This window comes from Dermochelys coriacea, chromosome 5 (genome assembly GCF_009764565.3).
Source record: "Dermochelys coriacea isolate rDerCor1 chromosome 5, rDerCor1.pri.v4, whole genome shotgun sequence".
Taxonomy (NCBI): domain Eukaryota; kingdom Metazoa; phylum Chordata; order Testudines; family Dermochelyidae; genus Dermochelys; species Dermochelys coriacea.
Window position 1 is genome coordinate 40558876 of NC_050072.1, and position 18464 is coordinate 40577339.

The 18464-nt window shown below is 42.2% G+C and overlaps 1 protein-coding gene across 8 annotated transcripts in view; it reads left to right on the forward strand.

Moving 5' to 3' along the window:
• IPO11 (importin 11) overlaps positions 1-18464 on the forward strand; it is a 277976-nt gene that overhangs the window by 142194 nt on the left and 117318 nt on the right. For all 8 annotated transcript variants that reach the window (XR_006281719.1, XM_038401357.2, XM_043515249.1 and 5 more), the window contains 2 exons: positions 3983-4098; positions 5434-5510. Coding sequence is in view for 7 of the 8 variants with exons in the window: in XM_038401357.2 (XP_038257285.1) it covers positions 3983-4098; positions 5434-5510 (193 nt within the window). In the remaining variant the exon portion in view is untranslated. The remainder of the gene's footprint in view (positions 1-3982; positions 4099-5433; positions 5511-18464) is intronic.

An 18464-nucleotide genomic window follows, 5' to 3' on the forward strand; every position in this document is an offset into this window, starting at 1 on the left:
TGCTACTGGTAAAATTTCTGACTGTGCCTTCATAACATATCTAAATAAATAAATAATCTCACTGCTGATAAAATCGGAGGAAAAAGTGAAGTTGGAGATGGGAGTGTTGTGAAGAAATCCTGCCGAGCTCATACTCGTATGGGACTTGTGCTAAGAGTGATGTCATGTATAGCGTCCCCCGTAGCTGGTAATAGCTGGAAGGCTGCCATCTTTTGCTTACGGTCCAGCATGCTCAGTCATATAGTGCCTTCACTCCTGTTTTTCTTTGTTTTTTTAAGTGTTAGTATGTTCTTTCTTTTTTGATCTGTACATATGTACAATTGTGTATTTTAGTGTGCACACTGCTTTCTGCTTCATGCACTATCCATGCTTCACATGATTGAGTTTGCAGGTGATCGTCTTATGGACTTGGGTCAAGTGGATCTTGAGGAGAATAAATTTGTGTTGGCTTCCCTCCGTCAGTTTTGGGAACCTTCACAGTAAATATCAGAGAGTGCTGACAAAAGGATAAATAAAGGGTTTTGAGAAAAATGAAGAAAGATATACATATATATCAAAATATTCTGAGTACTTGGTGAGCAAGTTATTTTAGACTATCTGAATATATGATTTATAGGCTATTAAGGCCTATAGTATTCATTATGTTTGCTTGAATATAGGCTAGTTTTTCCTCACTTTCTCAGTGTCTGTCTATTGATTACCAGTTGTTTTTCTGGCAAATTCTTTCTCTGACAACAAGCTATATGCGTGACTCTGTGTTTCCAAGGTGTTTACTCGAGATTAATTAGTGGCTCTGGGGGAGACAGAGGATAGAGAAGCAAACGCGAAGAGAGAGAGCTTTTCTTGCAGCATTTTCTAGACAGACATCTTCCCTAAGCATTCTGTGCATTGAAAGTGACAAACTCCATAGCTTATCATTTGAGGATGTCATCAATGACTTTGCTCTCCAAAAATCATGAAGGAAAATGTTTTAAATTTCAGTGTTAAAATTAATGTGATGTGCAAACAGACATACTGTAGGTTGTACTGCTTCCATTAAGTAAGCTGGTCTGTGTAACTGTAACTGCTTTTGTGTTTCTGTAGATTTAAAGTTTTCATATCTACTAATTAAGAAATCATAGACAAAAATATGTTCATTTGAAACTATTTTATAATGTAAACAGGCATATTGCAAGACACATGTTTTAGTTAGATTATTATTCTATTTTTACAACTTGGATTTTGTATATATGCAAATATAAAGGTTTTGTGTTTATATATTAAATGTCCTTTCTGTGAAAATAATAAATTATTTTTTTTAATGGTATGGGGCCTCTTACACTTGACACACTTTAGGGCCTCAGAATGTCATAATCCGGCCCTGGCTTCAGAGGGCAGAGGTTGGCAAACTGCGGCCCGTGGGCCACATCCGGCCCACAGGACCATCCTGCCCAGCCCTTGAGCTCCTTCCTGGGGAGGCTAGCCCCCAGCTCCTCTCCTGCTATCCCTCCTCCCCCACAGCCACAGCTCGCTGCGCCGTCAGCGCTCTGGCTCGCCGCGGCTGGCTCCGGCATGGTAAGGGGGAGGGGAGCGGGGGAGTTGGATAAAGGAGCAGGGGTTGCAGGGAGAAATCAGGGTACCAGGAGCAGGGGATGGTTGGATGGGGTGGAGGTTCTTGGGGGGGTGGTCAGGGGATGGGAAGCAGGGGGAGTTGGATAAGGGGATGGGGTGCCAGGGGGTGTGGATAGAGGTTGGGGCAGTCAGGGAACGGGGATTTGAATGGGGGTGGGGTCCTGGGGTGTGGTTAGGGGTGGGGGCGGTCAGGGGTCAAGGAGCGGGGGGGGTTGGATGGGTGGGGGGTTCTGAGGGGGGCGGGAAGTGGGAGGGTGGCGATGGGGGTGGGGGCCAGGCTGTTTGGGAAGGCACGGCCTTCCCTACCTGGCCCTCCATACAGTTGTGCAACCCCGATGTGGCCCTTGGGCCAAAAAGTTTGCCCACCCCTGCTCTAGAGCTTGGTCTCTCTCGAGCTAGGCTAGCTTGAGTGGAATAACTTGACGATAGAGAAAAGGTACTATCAGAGATTGAGGTGTTTTATTATTTGAATTTGAATTATTGTTTCAACCAGTTTATCAGGTACAGATTTAAGATTTACTGAACTGTAGTTTCCCAGTTCACCCCTAGATTTTTTTTAAAATATAAGTACAGCATTTGCTACAGTGGTGCAGGAGATGTTTTTAGTGTTGGAAGTTCAGCCACTACATACTTAAACTCCTTCAAACTCTTGGATGGGCCTGGTGACTTATTACTTTCCAAAATATTAGTTTCTCCAAGCACCTTTTCTTTTGACACCTCAATCTCTGATAGTACCTCATCTCTATTATCGGAAAAGAAGAAGTCCAGAGTAGGTATCTCTCCATACCTCCTTATAGTCAAAGAAAGGAACTGTTGAGATAGAGTTAAGGTTGAGAGAGTACAATGCAGTAATTTAGGGTGAAGTATGTTACAGGCAAGGTATAATTATTACAAAAACAAGAATTCACCCAGGAATTTCTGAGATAAAATTAAAGCATAAAATAAATCCAAACATTAGCTTATGGAAATGGAGAGTTACTATATCAACTTCCTTAATTCTGCTCTGTAGTGAGAATATACAATAACCATGTTTTAAAATTAAGGCATGTTAGTCCCAGATTAGATTAAATTGATTTTAAAGATGTGTTAGGTTGTGTGGTGTGTTTTCTGTGCCTTATAGCCACATGTAGAGGTCATTCTTTATTTTAGTTATTAGAAAAATCACTGTCATTATAAATATGAATCCTTGTTAGAAGAATTTATATTATTCCTGTACCAAGAACATTTCAAAAGCTTTAAGGTGTGATAAAATCCACAAAGTAAATTTTGACAGCTTTCCCTGCTTTAAAATTTTGCATCCTCTTGTTTCCATTAAGTATTTATAGACTCCATCTGTGCTACTCTAAAGTTTTTCTAGAGAAAGCATGATTGACATTGAAATGATTTTAAAATGTGTATGCTGTTTATAATCAGTTTTTTGCAAACTTTTCATAATTTTACTGTCCTCTAAATATTTGAAGAGGGATCAGGAGTGATATAATAATTATATTTACTTGCTGTGTTCAATTGATATATTTTAGTTTGTACATCATTAGTCATATACAACTCTATCCCGATATAATGCTGTCCTCGGGAGCCAAAAAATCTTACCGCGTTATAGATGAAACCGTGTTATATCGAACTTGCTTTCATCCACTGGAACGCGCAGCTCCCCCCCCGGAGCACTGCTTTACCGTGTTATATCTGAATTCGTGTTATATCGGGTTAAAGGTGTAGTTCCAAAGTCTGGTTTGAGATCCTTCTGCTGATGCTGCTCTAGCAATCCTCAGAACCTGTTTTAGGCCTTATCCTCTAAAAAGTGGTGGTGGGATTCCTGTCTCACGTAGTTAACTGCAGAGGGATATATGGGTGGTAGGACTTAGATGGAAGGTGCTACCTTCCCAGCCTCTCTTCCTCGCCAATCCATTAGTTTTTATTTTCTCATATGTTCACCTCAAAGAGAAGGTGAACCACCATCCCCAAATGTTGCTGCTTCTACTCTCCCAGTGGGTTTAAAGATTAAATCTGAATGGGTCTAAAGTCAAATCTTAATCAGTTTTCCCTAAGTAGTGAAAGTCCAAATTGGTTTGCTGATGAGTCTGTTGCCTAAGACATTTTAAAGTGTGTGGTTTTATATATATGTGCTCTCATGTAATATGTGGCATAAAAATGTAGCGACTGTGTGTGCTAGGCTTATGGTTTTATTTTTAGTGCCAGTATGCTAGAATTTGTTGTGTTCCATTACTAATTGTATCAAATGAAATCCAGCTGACTTCGTTGATGTAATGAGTAATGGTAGAAAATAGGTGTGGCCTAAAAAGAAAATATCTTGAATTTTCTGTTCAGATTTTTTTTTAATTGTTTTACGTTGTTTTGTTTATTCCTCCTGCAGGGATTAGGAGCAGAGAGCAAGAACCTCTACCCTTTCCTACTTCCAATTATTCAGCTAAGTACAGATGTTTCCCAGCCTCCACATGTTTATCTTCTGGAAGATGGCTTGGAATTATGGTAAGTGGAAGAACTTTGCTCAGCAGATTTTTTTTTTTCTTATCTTCCTCAAGAGAAGAGAACAGTGCACATTAACATTTCTATCACTATTACAAAAAAAAGACTTGCTTAGAAACATATATGTAATATGTACACTAAACTGACCATGTGGCAAGTTCAGATTTGGGATCAAGCAAACTATGGGCTATTGCTGCTTTGACCAGTGGAGGAGATGCTAGGTTTTAAGGGGTGAAATACAGGTTAATAATTTTTAAGAACTCCTGCTGTCCGTTGAATGAATTAATGTTTAAAAAAAAACAAACTCCCAGTGACCAGGTTTACTGGGAAGAATGAGTTGCTGATAATATCAGAGGTAGATAAAATTCTAAAGACAGAAAATAGTGATTCAAGTTGAATTACTGCCCTCCTCTGTAGTGAGAGGTTCTTATGACATAAATTGGCATCCCAATTACAAACCAGATATGCTGGTCTCTAAACAAGCTTTTTTATCTATAACAAACAGTAAGTTTAAAAACATTTTTTATGGGACTATTGGATGCAGTAATCGTGAAACATAGGATGCTTGATGCTGTTTCTAAGTCAAGTGCCATAATACCCTTTCAGTTTACCAATTCCTGGGTCTTGGACATTTTATAGCAATGCTGGTGTTAGGAACAATCCAGAAGGTTTGACTGTCTGAGCATGTAGTGTTTTTTTAATCATGTGCTTTGCTTATAAACATAATGAGAAATTTCATTGATTTTTCCATCCACAGGAATTATAAATTGGAACATAGAATGATGAATGTAGTCTGCTCTCACCTGATTGTCACCAATGCAGGATATTACACCTCAGAACAACGATATTTTGAGGGGATATGGGGATATTTCTGTAGCATGGGTTTCTTTAACTGGTGATTCTTTGAAATTTCTTAGAGGTCTAGAATGCTAGTATGTTGTCTTGATGCATGTAGCATGCAGCTTTATCCACCTTACCTGCACTCTGCCCATTAATCCCCCTGCCATGTGGATACTTTGAACATTCCAAACCGCTGAGCAGCTTCAAACAGCCGTCATTTAAAAACAAAAGATAGAGAAGCATAAAAATGTTTCCTTCTTTCCCCCATTCTTTTGAGATGACAGAATCAGCAAGAATTCCACAGGCCAGCAGCATGGGAAATACTCTTTTGAAAGATAATCATTCAAATAATTGTGGCATTCTTCATTTGGAGAGATTTTATATCGATACTAGGAGATTACAATATTTTTACACCTGTCAAAATTGTTCCTCTTAACATATTTATTATGCGAAACAGGGAACTAAATATAAACAATGTTATATTTAATCTAATCTTAGGTTAGTGACATTGGAGAATAGCCCTTGTCTTACTCCTGAGCTGCTGCGAATCTTTCAGAATATGTCTGCCCTTCTTGGTGAGTCTTCATAATAAGGATTCTGTTTTCTATACTAACAACGTTGTTCATGTTCTATTAATAAAATAACTAAGGCAGTAAGAAGTTGCGATATCAAAATTCTTACTATTCACAATGCTTGAACAAGCTTTGACTGACTTAAAGAATTTCCCATTTTCTTGCACCCTGATTGTGTTTAAATCAATCAACATCTTAAGTGCTTTGTACTTAAAAAGGCAAAGAAACAAACTGCAGATGATGGCTTTTATTAATGGACTGTTTCCTAGTTAAAGACAAAGGGTGACATTCTGGACGAGTTGAAGTCAGCTGGAGAGTTGCCATTGACTTCAGTGGGTCCAAAATTTCATTCAAAATATTTGCTGGTTGTTAGGCTAATTTTGATAGGTATCTCTGCACAAATATCCGTTTATTCTCCATGGTGTAATTTTTATTTATGAGGCTGTATGTTCTTGGAGGCATATGTTTCACAAAAGATTCCATGGGTCTTATGTTTGGAGACTATATGATGTATATTCATACTACAGTGTGAGCGCTATTAAAATGTAGAACTAACTGAAGTTGCTTAGCAACTGAATGTTACTTGACAATTAATTTTGGAAATATAATTCAGCTATATATAGTTTATTTGCTTACTTATTGCAAAAAAAAATCAACTGAGTTGGACTTCATAGTGTTCCATCAAGACTGCACAGTCACTGATTTTATAAAAGCCCCTCAAAGCTTAACACCAAATCAAATAATAATATTGCGTTTGTGTGTAGAGAATAGCTGACTATTCTACTTGCTTAATCAGATAATAATCCTACTTGCTACTCAGGAAAACATAAAGAATTAATGGCTCCATTCCAAATCATTAATATTCAGGTAGTAAATTTTCAAATTGTGTGTGTGTGTGTGTGTGTGTGTGTGTGTGTGTGTGTCTTGAAGTAAGTAAGAAATCTGTATAGTATGGGGTAAAAGTACACAAAAGACCACATATCATGGGGGAGACCAGATTTCACGGACTGTGATGCATTTTTCACAGCCATGAATTTGGTAGGGCACTAGTTATACATTGTAGTAATAAGCCATAAATCCAATGTCTCCATTCAATCCATGATTTTTAGTGTCTAACACAGTTATGAATTTAAACCCCCAGGTTAATCTTTTGAAAGTAATGTGCAGATTTCCTTTGAGGATGAAGACTGATAGGTCAGATACAGAGTGATCATTTTGTGAAAAGTGTTCACCCACAGGTGATGTGGTGTTTTTGTCTTTTATCATTTTCCTGTTTGAATCCATTTGAAAGCATATTATTTGTCTGGTTTCACCCATGTTGCTATTGTGGCATTTAATACACTGGATGAGGTACACCACATGTTGTGATAGGCATGTTGTGAGCTGTGAGCCCACAGCTGGACCTGGGTCAACTTCCCTTTTGGGGGATGCAGGAGTGCCTGACTTTTTTGGGGGGGAGGGTGGAGGGGAAATAGCTCAGTGGTTTGAGCATTGGCCTGTTAAACCCAGGGTTGTGAGTTCAGTCCCTGAAGGGGCCATTTAGGGATCTGGGGCAAAAATTGGGGTTGGTCCTGCTTTGAGCAGGGGGTTGAACTAGATGACCTCCTGAGGTCCCTTCCAACCCTGATATTCTATGATTCTATGTGTTGGACCTATGAATCTTGAAAGGTGTGTTGTAGGAATGTTGATAATCGTAGCCCTGGAGATGTCTGCAAATTTTGCATCTGTTCTAGAAGGGTCTGGTGCTGCTTTGAGTTGGTGTGTCCTGGTCTGTGCGGAGCCTGCTTCTGATGATGAGCTTTGAGAGGTTGAGGGGTTGTCTGAAGGCAAGAAGAGGGGGTTCAGGAAAGATTTTTCAGGATGGGGTCCCCATTGAATATGGGTTGTAGTTGTTTGATACCCCATATGAGTTCCACTGTGGGGTGGTAGATGACAATTAGGGGTATGCGGTTGGAGCGGGTTTTATTTCTGTACTGAAGCAGATTCTCTTGGAGTATTTGGATGGCCCATTCCATGATGTGATCTACTACTCCAGTGGAATGTCCTTGTTTGGTGAAGATAGTTTTGCGTGTGTTACTACAACACTGTACACAGTAATTTTTGTTATGCAAATATTTCTTTGCTTTCCTTTTAATTATTTTCTGCACTTTTATGTGCTTTTGGAGACTGATGAACTAATTGCTATAGCAAATAGATTTTTCAGAAGAAAAATTTTAAATCATAAAAGAAAATGTAGAAGTTAACATTTCTGAATTGGTCATGACTATCATATTTTCTAAGATTAATTTCAGTACTTCATATTTTATTATGAAGGTTGACGAGATGTGTTCCTTATAGTAGGCAGGCTTAATGTAGTCCCTCTCCTATGATCTTCCCATGTATCTTAATACTAATGACCGAAATTGTGCTTCAAGGAAAAGTACTGCAATTACAAAGAGCCAAGGTTTTGTAGATGGTTCACTATTTAACTTCAGATTTACATGTCCACCATCTTTGCAATTGCTAGACGCTTCTTGTTAATCTTCCTTCTGTATCTTTTGCACATCTCTTTTTGGGTATAAATTTGGTAACATAGTATTGTCCAAGTGGTCATGATTTTCATAGTTATCCTACATTGCCCTTCCACATATCTTAAATTCTGTGATTACCCGTGTTTTTTCTCAGTCATACATTTGCATTAGATGGAGGGAAGTAACAGGTATGAAATGAGCAGCTCATACCTTCGTACACGCTCCTAATAGTTGTTAAGAAATCTCTTATATTTGTGATGCCTTATTTTAAGAATTTACCCCAGAGCATACTGATGCTTCTCTTTGGAAGAATTCAGGTTGGAGAGGAAATTCTTTAAATATGTACTTAAATGCCACAGTTAAAATTAAGCAGAGTTAACTTTATGCTTTGGGTCTACAGTAATAAATTTAATATTTTTATTAAGATTTTATTTTGATACTGTTTACTATCCTACCAAAAACAACACCACCAGCAGCTAAATAACTGTGCAACAAAAGGTTTCAGAGTAGCAGCCGTGTTAGTCTGTATTTGCAAAAAGAAAAGGAGTACTTGTGGCACCTTAGAGACTAACAAATTTATTTAAGCATAAGCTTTCGTGAGCTACAACTCACTTCATCGGATGCATTCAGTGGAAAATACAGTGGGGAGATTTATATACACAGAAAATATGAAACAATGGGTGTTACCATACACACTGTAAGGAGAGTGATGAGGGTTACCAAAAGAAACTACAGCATTTGCTCAAGAAACTCCCTGAAAAAGCACAAGAACAAATCCGCACAGACACACCCCTGGAACCCCGACCTGGGGTATTCTGTCTGCTGCTCAAGATCCATAAACCTGGAATCTCCATCATCTCAGGCATTGGCACCCTGACAGCAGGATTGTCTGGCTATGTAGACTCCCTCCTCAGGCCCTACGCTACCAGCACTTCCAGCTATCTTCGAGACACCACTGGCTTCCTGAGGAAACTACAATCCATCGGTGATCTTCCTAAAAACACCATCCTGGCCACTATGGATGTAGAAGCCCTCTACGCCAACATTCCACACAAAGATGGACTACAAGCCGTCAGGAACAGTATCCCCGATAATGTCATGGCTAACCTGGTGGCTGAACTTTGTGACTTTGTCCTCACCCACAACTATTTCACATTTGGGGACAATGTATACCTTCAAATCAGCGGCACTGCTATGGGTACTCGCATGGCCCCACAGTATGCCAACATTTTTATGGCTGACTTAGAACAACGCTTCCTTAGCTCTCGTCCCCTAATGCCCCTACTCTATTTGAGCTACATTGATGACATCTTCATCATCTGGACCCATGGAAAAGAAGCTCTTGAGGAATTCCACCATGATTTCAACAATTTCCAGTCCACCATCAACCTCAGTCTGGACCAGTCCACACAAGAGATCCACTTCCTGGACACTCCGGTGCTAATAAGCGATGGTCACATAAACACCACCCTATACCGGAAACCTACTGACCGCTATTCCTACCTACATGCCTCCAGCTTTCACCCAGATCACACCACATGATCCATTGTCTACAGCCAAGCTCTACGATACAACCGCATTTGCTCCAACCCCTCAGACAGAGACAAACACCTACAAGATCTCTATCAAGCATTCTTACAACTGCAATACCCACCTGCTGAAGTGAAGAAACAGATTGACAGAGCTAGAAGAGTACCCAGAAGTCACCTACTACAGGACAGGCCCAACAAAGAAAATAACAGAACGCCATTAGCCATCACCTTCAGCCCCCAACTAAAACCTCTCCAACACAGCATCAAGGATCTACAACCTATCCTAAAGGATGACCCATCACTCTCACAGATCTTGGGAGACAGGCCAGTCCTTGCTTACAGACAGCCCCCCAATCTGAAGCAAATACTCACCAGCAACCACACACCACACAACAGAACCACTAACCCAGGAACCTATCCTTGCAACAAAGCCCGTTGCCAACTCTGTCCACATATCTATTCAGGGGATACCATCATAGGGCCTAATCACATCAGCCACACTATCAGAGACTCGTTCACCTGCGCATCTACCAATGTGATATATGCCATCATGTGCCAGCAATGCCCCTCTGCCATGTACATTGGCCAAACTGGACAGTCTCTACGTAAAAGAATGAATGGACACAAATCAGACGTCAAGAATTATAAAAAGAAAAGGAGTACTTGTGGCACCTTAGAGACTAACAAATTTATTAGAGCATAAGCTTTCGTGAGCTACAGCTCACTTCATCGGATGCATTCAGTGGAAAATACAGTGGGGAGATTTATATACACAGAAAATATGAAACAATGGGTGTTACCATACACACTGTAAGGAGAGTGATGAGGGTTACCAAAAGAAACTACAGCATTTGCTCAAGAAACTCCCTGAAAAAGCACAAGAACAAATCCGCACAGACACACCCCTGGAACCCCGACCTGGGGTATTCTGAAGTGAGCTGTAGCTCACGAAAGCTTATGCTCTAATAAATTTGTTAGTCTCTAAGGTGCCACAAGTATTCCTTTTCTTTTTGCGAATACAGACTAACAGGGCTGCTACTCTGAAACCTATTTCCCCATGGTATTTCTCCCTCCCACCCCACCCCCCACTGTTCCTCTGATATTCTTGTTAACTGCTGGAATTAGCCTACCTTGCTTGTCACCATGAAAGGTTTTCCTCCTTTCCCCCCCTTGCTGCTGGTGATGACTTATCTTAAGTGATCACTCTCCTTACAGTGTGTATGATAAACCCATTGTTTCATGTTCTCTGTGTGTGTGTATATAAATCTCTCCTCTGTTTTTTCCACCAAATGCATCCGATGAAGTGAGCTGTAGCTCAGGAAAGCTTATGCTCTAATAAATTTGTTAGTCTCTAAGGTGCCACAAGTACTCCTTTCCTTCTTCGAGTAGTGTCCCTATGGGTGCTCCACTGTAGGTGTATGCGTGCCCCTGTGCCTCTAATCGGAGATTATTGGTAGCAGTGTCCTGTTGAGCCCTCGCATGTGCCCTCCCTCCCTCATGGTCTGCCTCCAAGCTATTTAGCACTACACAGGTGAACCCCGCCTCCCTCTTCCTTCCCTACCACTTTGGCCTCAGACTGAATGAGCAGTTGTCTCTTCCTTATCTGTGTCATTAGCATAAGTAGTGTTTGTTTTGGTACCTTTGTTCTCCTTAAAAGTAGGTAGGCTAGTGTGTGTTTATTTTATTTTATTCCTTTGGGTTAAAAAAAAAAAAAGAAGAGCTAGACAGAAAAAGGAAAAGAACTTCAGTTTCCTGTCCTTTCTGGGGGCATTCCCCCTGCCACCCCCTCCCCCCACTCCGGCATCTGTAGACTCATCATTTTTTATTTTCAGTTTAAAAAAGAAAAAAGTAAAGACCCCTTCTTCTGCATTCCTCCTGCTAGAGGATGACACCCCCTGCCCAGGGGCTTGCCTGTCTCTCTCTGCTCCAAGTGGTGCCTCTCCTGCCAGGAGTTAGTTCCTAATGGCTAAAAGAAAAGGAGTACTTGTGGCACCTTAGAGACTAACAAATTTATTAGAGCATAAGCTTTCATGAGCTACAGCTCACTTCATCGGATACTAGACACTCTCATTGTGCTTGGGAGAGCCTCACAGAAGTGCTTTACCTGCCACAGCTAAAATGGCAGCCTCACAGGAGCTGGGAGCTGAAGTTAAAACTCCTCCCTATGTAAAAAACACTTCAGTCTGCAGGGGACTCCAGTGGGTGCTGACCCCGGATCATCCCTGGAGCCTTCACTTCAAAAGGGGTCGAGTCATGAAGAGGAGAAGAAAAAGGGGGGAGGAGGGAAGCCACCAGCAGACTCCCCCTGGAAAGGCTCATAAAAAGAGCTCCTCCAAGCAACTGGCCATCCAGAGGGGTTCCCCAGTGTGGCCATATCGGCACCTATCCCAGCACATGGGTTCCAAGTAGCTGGCCAGGCAGTGGGGCTCCCCAGAGTGGCCACTTCAGTATGACAACACCAGCAGCTCTGTTGCACCTCAGGGATAAGGGGCCCCCTGCTGTGAGTTCTGCTGTGGCACCTGCACTGCAGCTCTGAAGCAGACACCCGAAAAGGGGTCTCCTGCTCTGAGCTCTGCTGCCCCACCATCCACAGGGCACGGAGGGGCTTCAGCAGTTAGGCTCTCAGTCAATGGTACTGCCCCCTAAGGAGAGGGGACAATTACCGTATCATCTCTAAAAAAAGAGTGGCACAGAGAAACCCTTTGGTACAAGCTGCAACAAAACTCCCATCTAGGAAGTGTTCTGCACCTTCCCAACCATCCATACTGACAGCATACTAAAGATGCTCCTCTGTGGTACCATGTGAGTCCATGGTAACAGGTGCTCTGATACTCTGGAGACCTGTGGCCTCAGTACCCAGGGAGAGACAATTACCGTACCATCTCTAAAATAGTGGCACCAACAAACTTTCTGTACTGGGCACAACAAAGCTCTCGTTTAGGGAGTGCTCTGTCCAACTATCAGTACTGACAACATACCACAGAACCTTCTCTGTGATACCAGATGAACCTATGGTACTGCATGAGCTCTGATACCCTGGAGACCTGATGATTGGGGAAGAACCGCAATCCCCATTACTTGGTACCAGGACCCCAGTATCGAGCACATCCCAGCACTCAGAATCACTCTTGGCACTGGGCTGTGTACTGCCAATACCCCAGTCAGTGCCACCCTTACCCATTGAAGAATCTGACACTGGCCAGGAGGAGATCATTTGCCTGGCCCTCATCTTGGCTCACTGTCACACTACAAGGGTCCTACCCAATTACATCAAGCTAACCTACAATCATGGTAGGGCCCCCTGAGGTAAGCCCACCGCCCATGCCTGCCTTTCTCCCTCTCCCCCCACAAGGCCATATTGTAATTCTTGGGTGACATACACACACATGTCACGACCATCCCCAGTGTCTCTCAGGGAGAGTCCACCAGATGCTTTGCTACAGCCTGGCTGTCTAGAGCACCTGAGTCAGGACAGGAGGAAGCTTTTTCAGAACAGGAAAAAGAACCTGAAGAGGAAGCTCCCACTCCAGCACACTTCTCCTCATCACTCCCAGATGACGCTGTGCTGCCCAACCCTCATCACTAGGTGAAGATCTTAAGAACTTTCTGGATCTTACCAAGAGGGTGGCAGACGAGCTGTAGATTCCCCTACATTTCTGCATACCACCTTCTCATCTAGAATTGTCCTCCCAATTAATGGGGCGGTTCTAGATCCTACCAAAGTCATCTGGCAGACACCAGTCTCCATCGCACCAACCAGCAACAGAGTGTAAAAAACAACCAACCAACCAAACCAAAAAAAAACCCAAAACCCTACATCTCTACCAAAGAGGCAAACTTTGTTTTCAACATCCACAACCCAACTGCATCGTAGTGGATGTGGTTAATGCATGAAGCAAGCAACATGATGCCAAGTCAACTCCAAACGATCAGGCTTGGCAAGATGGCGTATTTGTCAACAACATTACTGTTGAGAGTCATAAATTATTAAACTGTCATGGCCAAATTCAATTTTATTAATTATGGGAAACCCAATGTATTTCTGGAACATTACTGGAAACACAAAAAGAACAGATTCAAGCCATTCTTAGAGATGGTCAGTCAATAGCCAGACTGGTCCCAGAGATAGCACTGGATGTATCTGTTACAGCTGCCTGCCCCGTCTCCATGACAGGGGCACTGAGGCGGATTATGTTGTTTTTGTTTTTTGGGCTACTCCTCTTTAGATTGCCCAAAGAGCTACAGACTTCCAGTTTGAAGGGCCAAACTCTTTGTGGAGAAGACTAATTTCTCTCCACATCCTGAAGGATTCTCAGACCACATTACACTCCTTAGGAATCTACACTGTGGGACAGAAGAGAAGATATACCTCTCAACCACACCACAGGTCACAGTCTTCTCAATATCCACCATCTCAGTGCTGTTATGAGCCACAGTGTAAGAGGACCAGGGCTCAAAAGTGGGAACAGGTTGCACCCCAGTCCGTGACCTCTCAAACTGTCTCTTATAAGCACTTTTGATGAGCTGATCAAGGGCCTGAACAATGATACCTTACGGCATCAGCAGCCATCTATACACCTGTCACGCCACTCAGAAGTCACATTGCCCTACTTCACAGCAGTTAGGACCAGCTCTAAAGCAAGGAGATTGCTTTCTAGCCGTGAACCTGTAGGGTGCCTACTTCCATATCTCAATACAACCATCGTACAGCAGATTTCCTACTGCTCACCTTTGGAGCAGGATTATTTTCAGTACAGACTGCTCCACACAGGGTATTCTCCAAGGTTCTCTTCATTGTAGTGGCATACTAACCCCAGTACAGTGACTAGACTTAGTACAGTACAACCTTAGTACAGTACAAGCAAGAGCATTCCTCTCACTACCCACTTTCACCACCCTGGGACACATGTCTCCCTAATGCACTGGGAGATCACCTACACAACCACAAGGTTCAAGACAAAAGGCTTTCCACAGAAATGACCTTCCATATCACTCTTTTGGGGTTAAGGGCTATCAGGAGTGCCTGTGCACACTTTCTGCCTTTCATCAAAAACAACACACAAAGGTCATGATGGACTTTAATGTGACCTGTATGTTTTGTATAAACCGCCAAGGGGCTTTCCTCCCTCTAGAAGACAGCACTCAAACTTTGGAATTGATGCACCCATCACAATGTGCTCATCTCAGCTGTCTATCTAACAGGGATACAGAACGTCAGAGCCAACAGTCTCAGTTGCAATTTTCTCATGACAAGGAGTGTGTACTGAATTCAGAGGTGCTTCAAGATATGTCCACCCTTTGGGGGACCCTGACTATGGATCTCTTCACTACTTAACGGAACAAGAAAGGTCCTTGTTACTGCTCCAGGGCCAGCCTGGGGAAACATTCAATGGCAGTTGCCCTCATCTTCCCACAGGGCAGGGCCCACTTGTATGTCTCTTCCCAGAGTCCTACTCTATCCAAGATTTTATTGAAAATTCAACGAGACAAAGCAAGAGTTATTCTTATTGCCCCTCTTGACCATGACAAGTCTGGGTCCCTTACCTGAAATAGATGGCAGTATGCCCTCCTGTTTCTGTTCAGCTCATCCCTCACCCGCGCTCTCAAAACAACGGGCTCACCCTTCACCCCAACCCACGGGTCCTCCGCCTCCAGGCTTGGCTCCTTCTTAGTTCCAAGGCTTAGAGGCAGAATGCTCTGACAAGCTGAAGGATGTGTTGCAACACAACCAAAAGTTGACCACTTGACATACTTATCTACAAACTGGAAACTACTACAAGTTTGTGTCATTTCAAACACACAGACCCAACCTCATCTTTCCTCCTTCTGATTTTGCACTACATTTTAAACTCACTCAGCTTCCTTAAGGTTCATCCCGTGGCGAAATCAGCTTCTCACTTTTGTGTAGATTCTTTAAGGGGATTGGGAATCTCTTCCCGCGGGGACACCATCCGCCGCAGCCTGGCACTTTAACCTAGTTCTCAGGGCTTTGACTAGACCTCCCTCCGAGTCCAGGGCAACTTGTTCTCTCTTACACCTGTCCATGAAGACAGCATTACTAATTGCCATCACCTCAGCTAGGCACATAGGAGAAATAGCGGCCTGATGGCACATCCATCATTCACAGCTCTTTTTAAGACAAAGTACGTCTAAGGCCATATCCCAAATTTCTCCCTACTTTCCATATGAATCAACAGATCTGTCTCCCTGTTTTTTCCCAAAACCACATTGTGACAACTGGGATATAATTGTGTATATGGTAGATATTAGAAGGTCATTAGCATTCTACTTGGACAAGACTAAGGACTTCAGGAAATCCCCATAACTCTTCCTTTTGTCCACAGAAAGATCGAAAAGCTCTATGATATCAGCTCAAAGACTATCCAAATGGGTCTCTAGTTTCATTAATCACTTATCAAGGGTGCAACTTGCTTCCGTCCAGAGTCCATATGCACTCCACGATGTCAGTTTTTACCTCAATCACATTCCGTAGGTATACCCCATCTCAGCAATCTATAGAGCAACGACTTGGGCCTCTGCCCATGCTTTCGCAGAACATTATGGGATCACTGAAGATTTTGCTGCTCTCACCATCTTCGACTCCACAGTACACTCTGTAGTAAAATACTCCACTCCGAAGTCCTAGCCTCCAGTGGTGGGTACTGCCCGGGAGTCACCTACAGTGGAGCACACATAGGCACACTACTCGAAGAAGAAGAAGAGGAAGTTACTCACCTTGTGCAGTAATGATGGTTCTTTGAGATGTGTGTCCCTATGGGTGCTCCACAACCCGCCCTCCTCCCGTCTACTTCGGAGTTCTCTATAGGGCTCTGTGGTAGAGAAGGAAAGGGGGGGACACACATCTCGAAGAACCATTGTTCCTGCACAAGGTGAGTAACTTCCTCTTTTTACACTTCGGTTAGGATGGGAGAATCATAGAATCATGATACTAGGAATCACAGCTGGCAGGACATGGGGAGAGTATCTTTAGATTGTTGTGATCTCTTCTGTAAGAAATGCTTTGAGGTATTCAGTTTAAAATATAGGGGGTTTTGTAGCATTTTTCAGCTGAAAGTAAAAAGTTGAGGTCATTCAAGGTACAAATAATCCTTGGTTAACAGAAGTACCTGTGTATTCAGTGGGGTCATGGGACCCAGCAAAATAAGGGACTTGGTAGGGGCAGAGAGATTGGGTGCCTAAAAATTCAGGGATTTCAATGGTCTAGAAAAGCCTTCCTCTTTTGTCTCTGAACACAGGAGCAGTGAACATGTCCGCATCAGGCACATGGAGAGTTGTGTGTTGCTTTTTGTTGAGAGAATACGTGAATTGGTCAGTTAAGTTGGGCAGAGGATGAAATACGTATCAATCATAGGCAAGTGCAATAGATATGATTGCCAGTAGGGGCTACAATTAGTGCACTATTGAGCTGGTGGATCAGAATTCTTCCAGTGAAAAAAAGTTGCACTTTTGGCTGCAGCAATATAGAAAGAGGGGAGACAGAAATTGCTAGGGTCAGGGAGAAGGGCTGTGGGAAGAAAAGAGGGAAGATAGGACTTGCTTGCTGGAATCTGGAGGGCCAATCTTCTGATTGAGACTAACGCCCCTGAGTTCTCTTTCCTTTCCCTTGGTGTAACAGTGGGCGGTGGCTCCTTGTCTCCTTTCCTTATCTTTTTTTCCATCGTGTCGTCTTTTTCTTCTTTTCCTTTGTCTTTTCTGTTCTTTGTAGAAGAATCAGAAACAGTGTGGAGAAGGCTGGAGAGAGCTACACCACATTATTCAACCTAATATAGGTTGATGAAGATGAAGAGAAGACAATGGCATAGAATCAGTGATAAGTAATTTTCTCATATCAAAGGTCTCAGCTGAGATTGATGTGATTTTACTGTTAAGCAGTATATCTGTGAGACTCATGTTTATAGACAGAATGACACCAGCTTTTGAAACTCCTTGGGATGGGGGCAGACTTGACTATGTTTTGCCTCTGTGAGTCATCTTATTCATGTCGCTGTTCTTGGGAAATATGTTTGCCTACATTATAAGGCATGGTGGACATAGAATGAATAACTAAGAAGATGTAGTATCTTCTTGCATATGTTCCAGTTGTTCGAGTGTATCTACATTTTCATATACCACATTGATAATATGTTAGCAGTGATTCCAACATTTAACCCTTGAAATGCTAGTAGCATTAGACTTTCAATGCAAGTAGCCCTACTGTTCACTTGCAGTGGAACAGTGGTGACTTGTATTTTATTCTAGGTAGGTTGTTTTGCCAAGGCACTGTCCCACAGTTTGAAATTAACTATTGTAGAGGTTACTGATGAGATTAAGTTTGGGAATCCAGAGGAAGTGATAAAGTTTCAAACTGGACCCCCTGTCAGGCACTAGTTGAGAAAGAGAGGTTTCACTGAGCTAATGGAAGCTCCTATTTGTTGCTATAAATAGTGAGGGTCATTATCACTAATGATTAAACTTCAAAGTTTGGATGATCACACTCCTCTTAATGACACTAAAGGGATTTAGGAAAGATATTGCATTATTTCTGGCTTGCAGACTCAAGAAAACAAATATGCATTGATTTACATGTCAAGAATTTCTTAACTATAGGTGGCCTTTACCTGTTTTTCTTTAAATTAAAGTTTACTTTTTTCTCCCTGAAAAATCTGTAGACAGACCTGTTTCTGAGATTCTCCACTTTCCTTGAGGAAGATGCATGGAAAACATCTCATATCTTTTTGCTTCTCCTCATGATATATTTGTGTGTATGTCTGTGTATTTATAATTTATAGTGTGTGATAATTTTCAGTAGTCATTTCACGTAATTGCTGTGAAAAATAATTACAGGATTTTATATGGCTATCAAATTGAATCAATCAGAAATGACTTCTGCACGTTTCCTTGTATTAACAAATAAA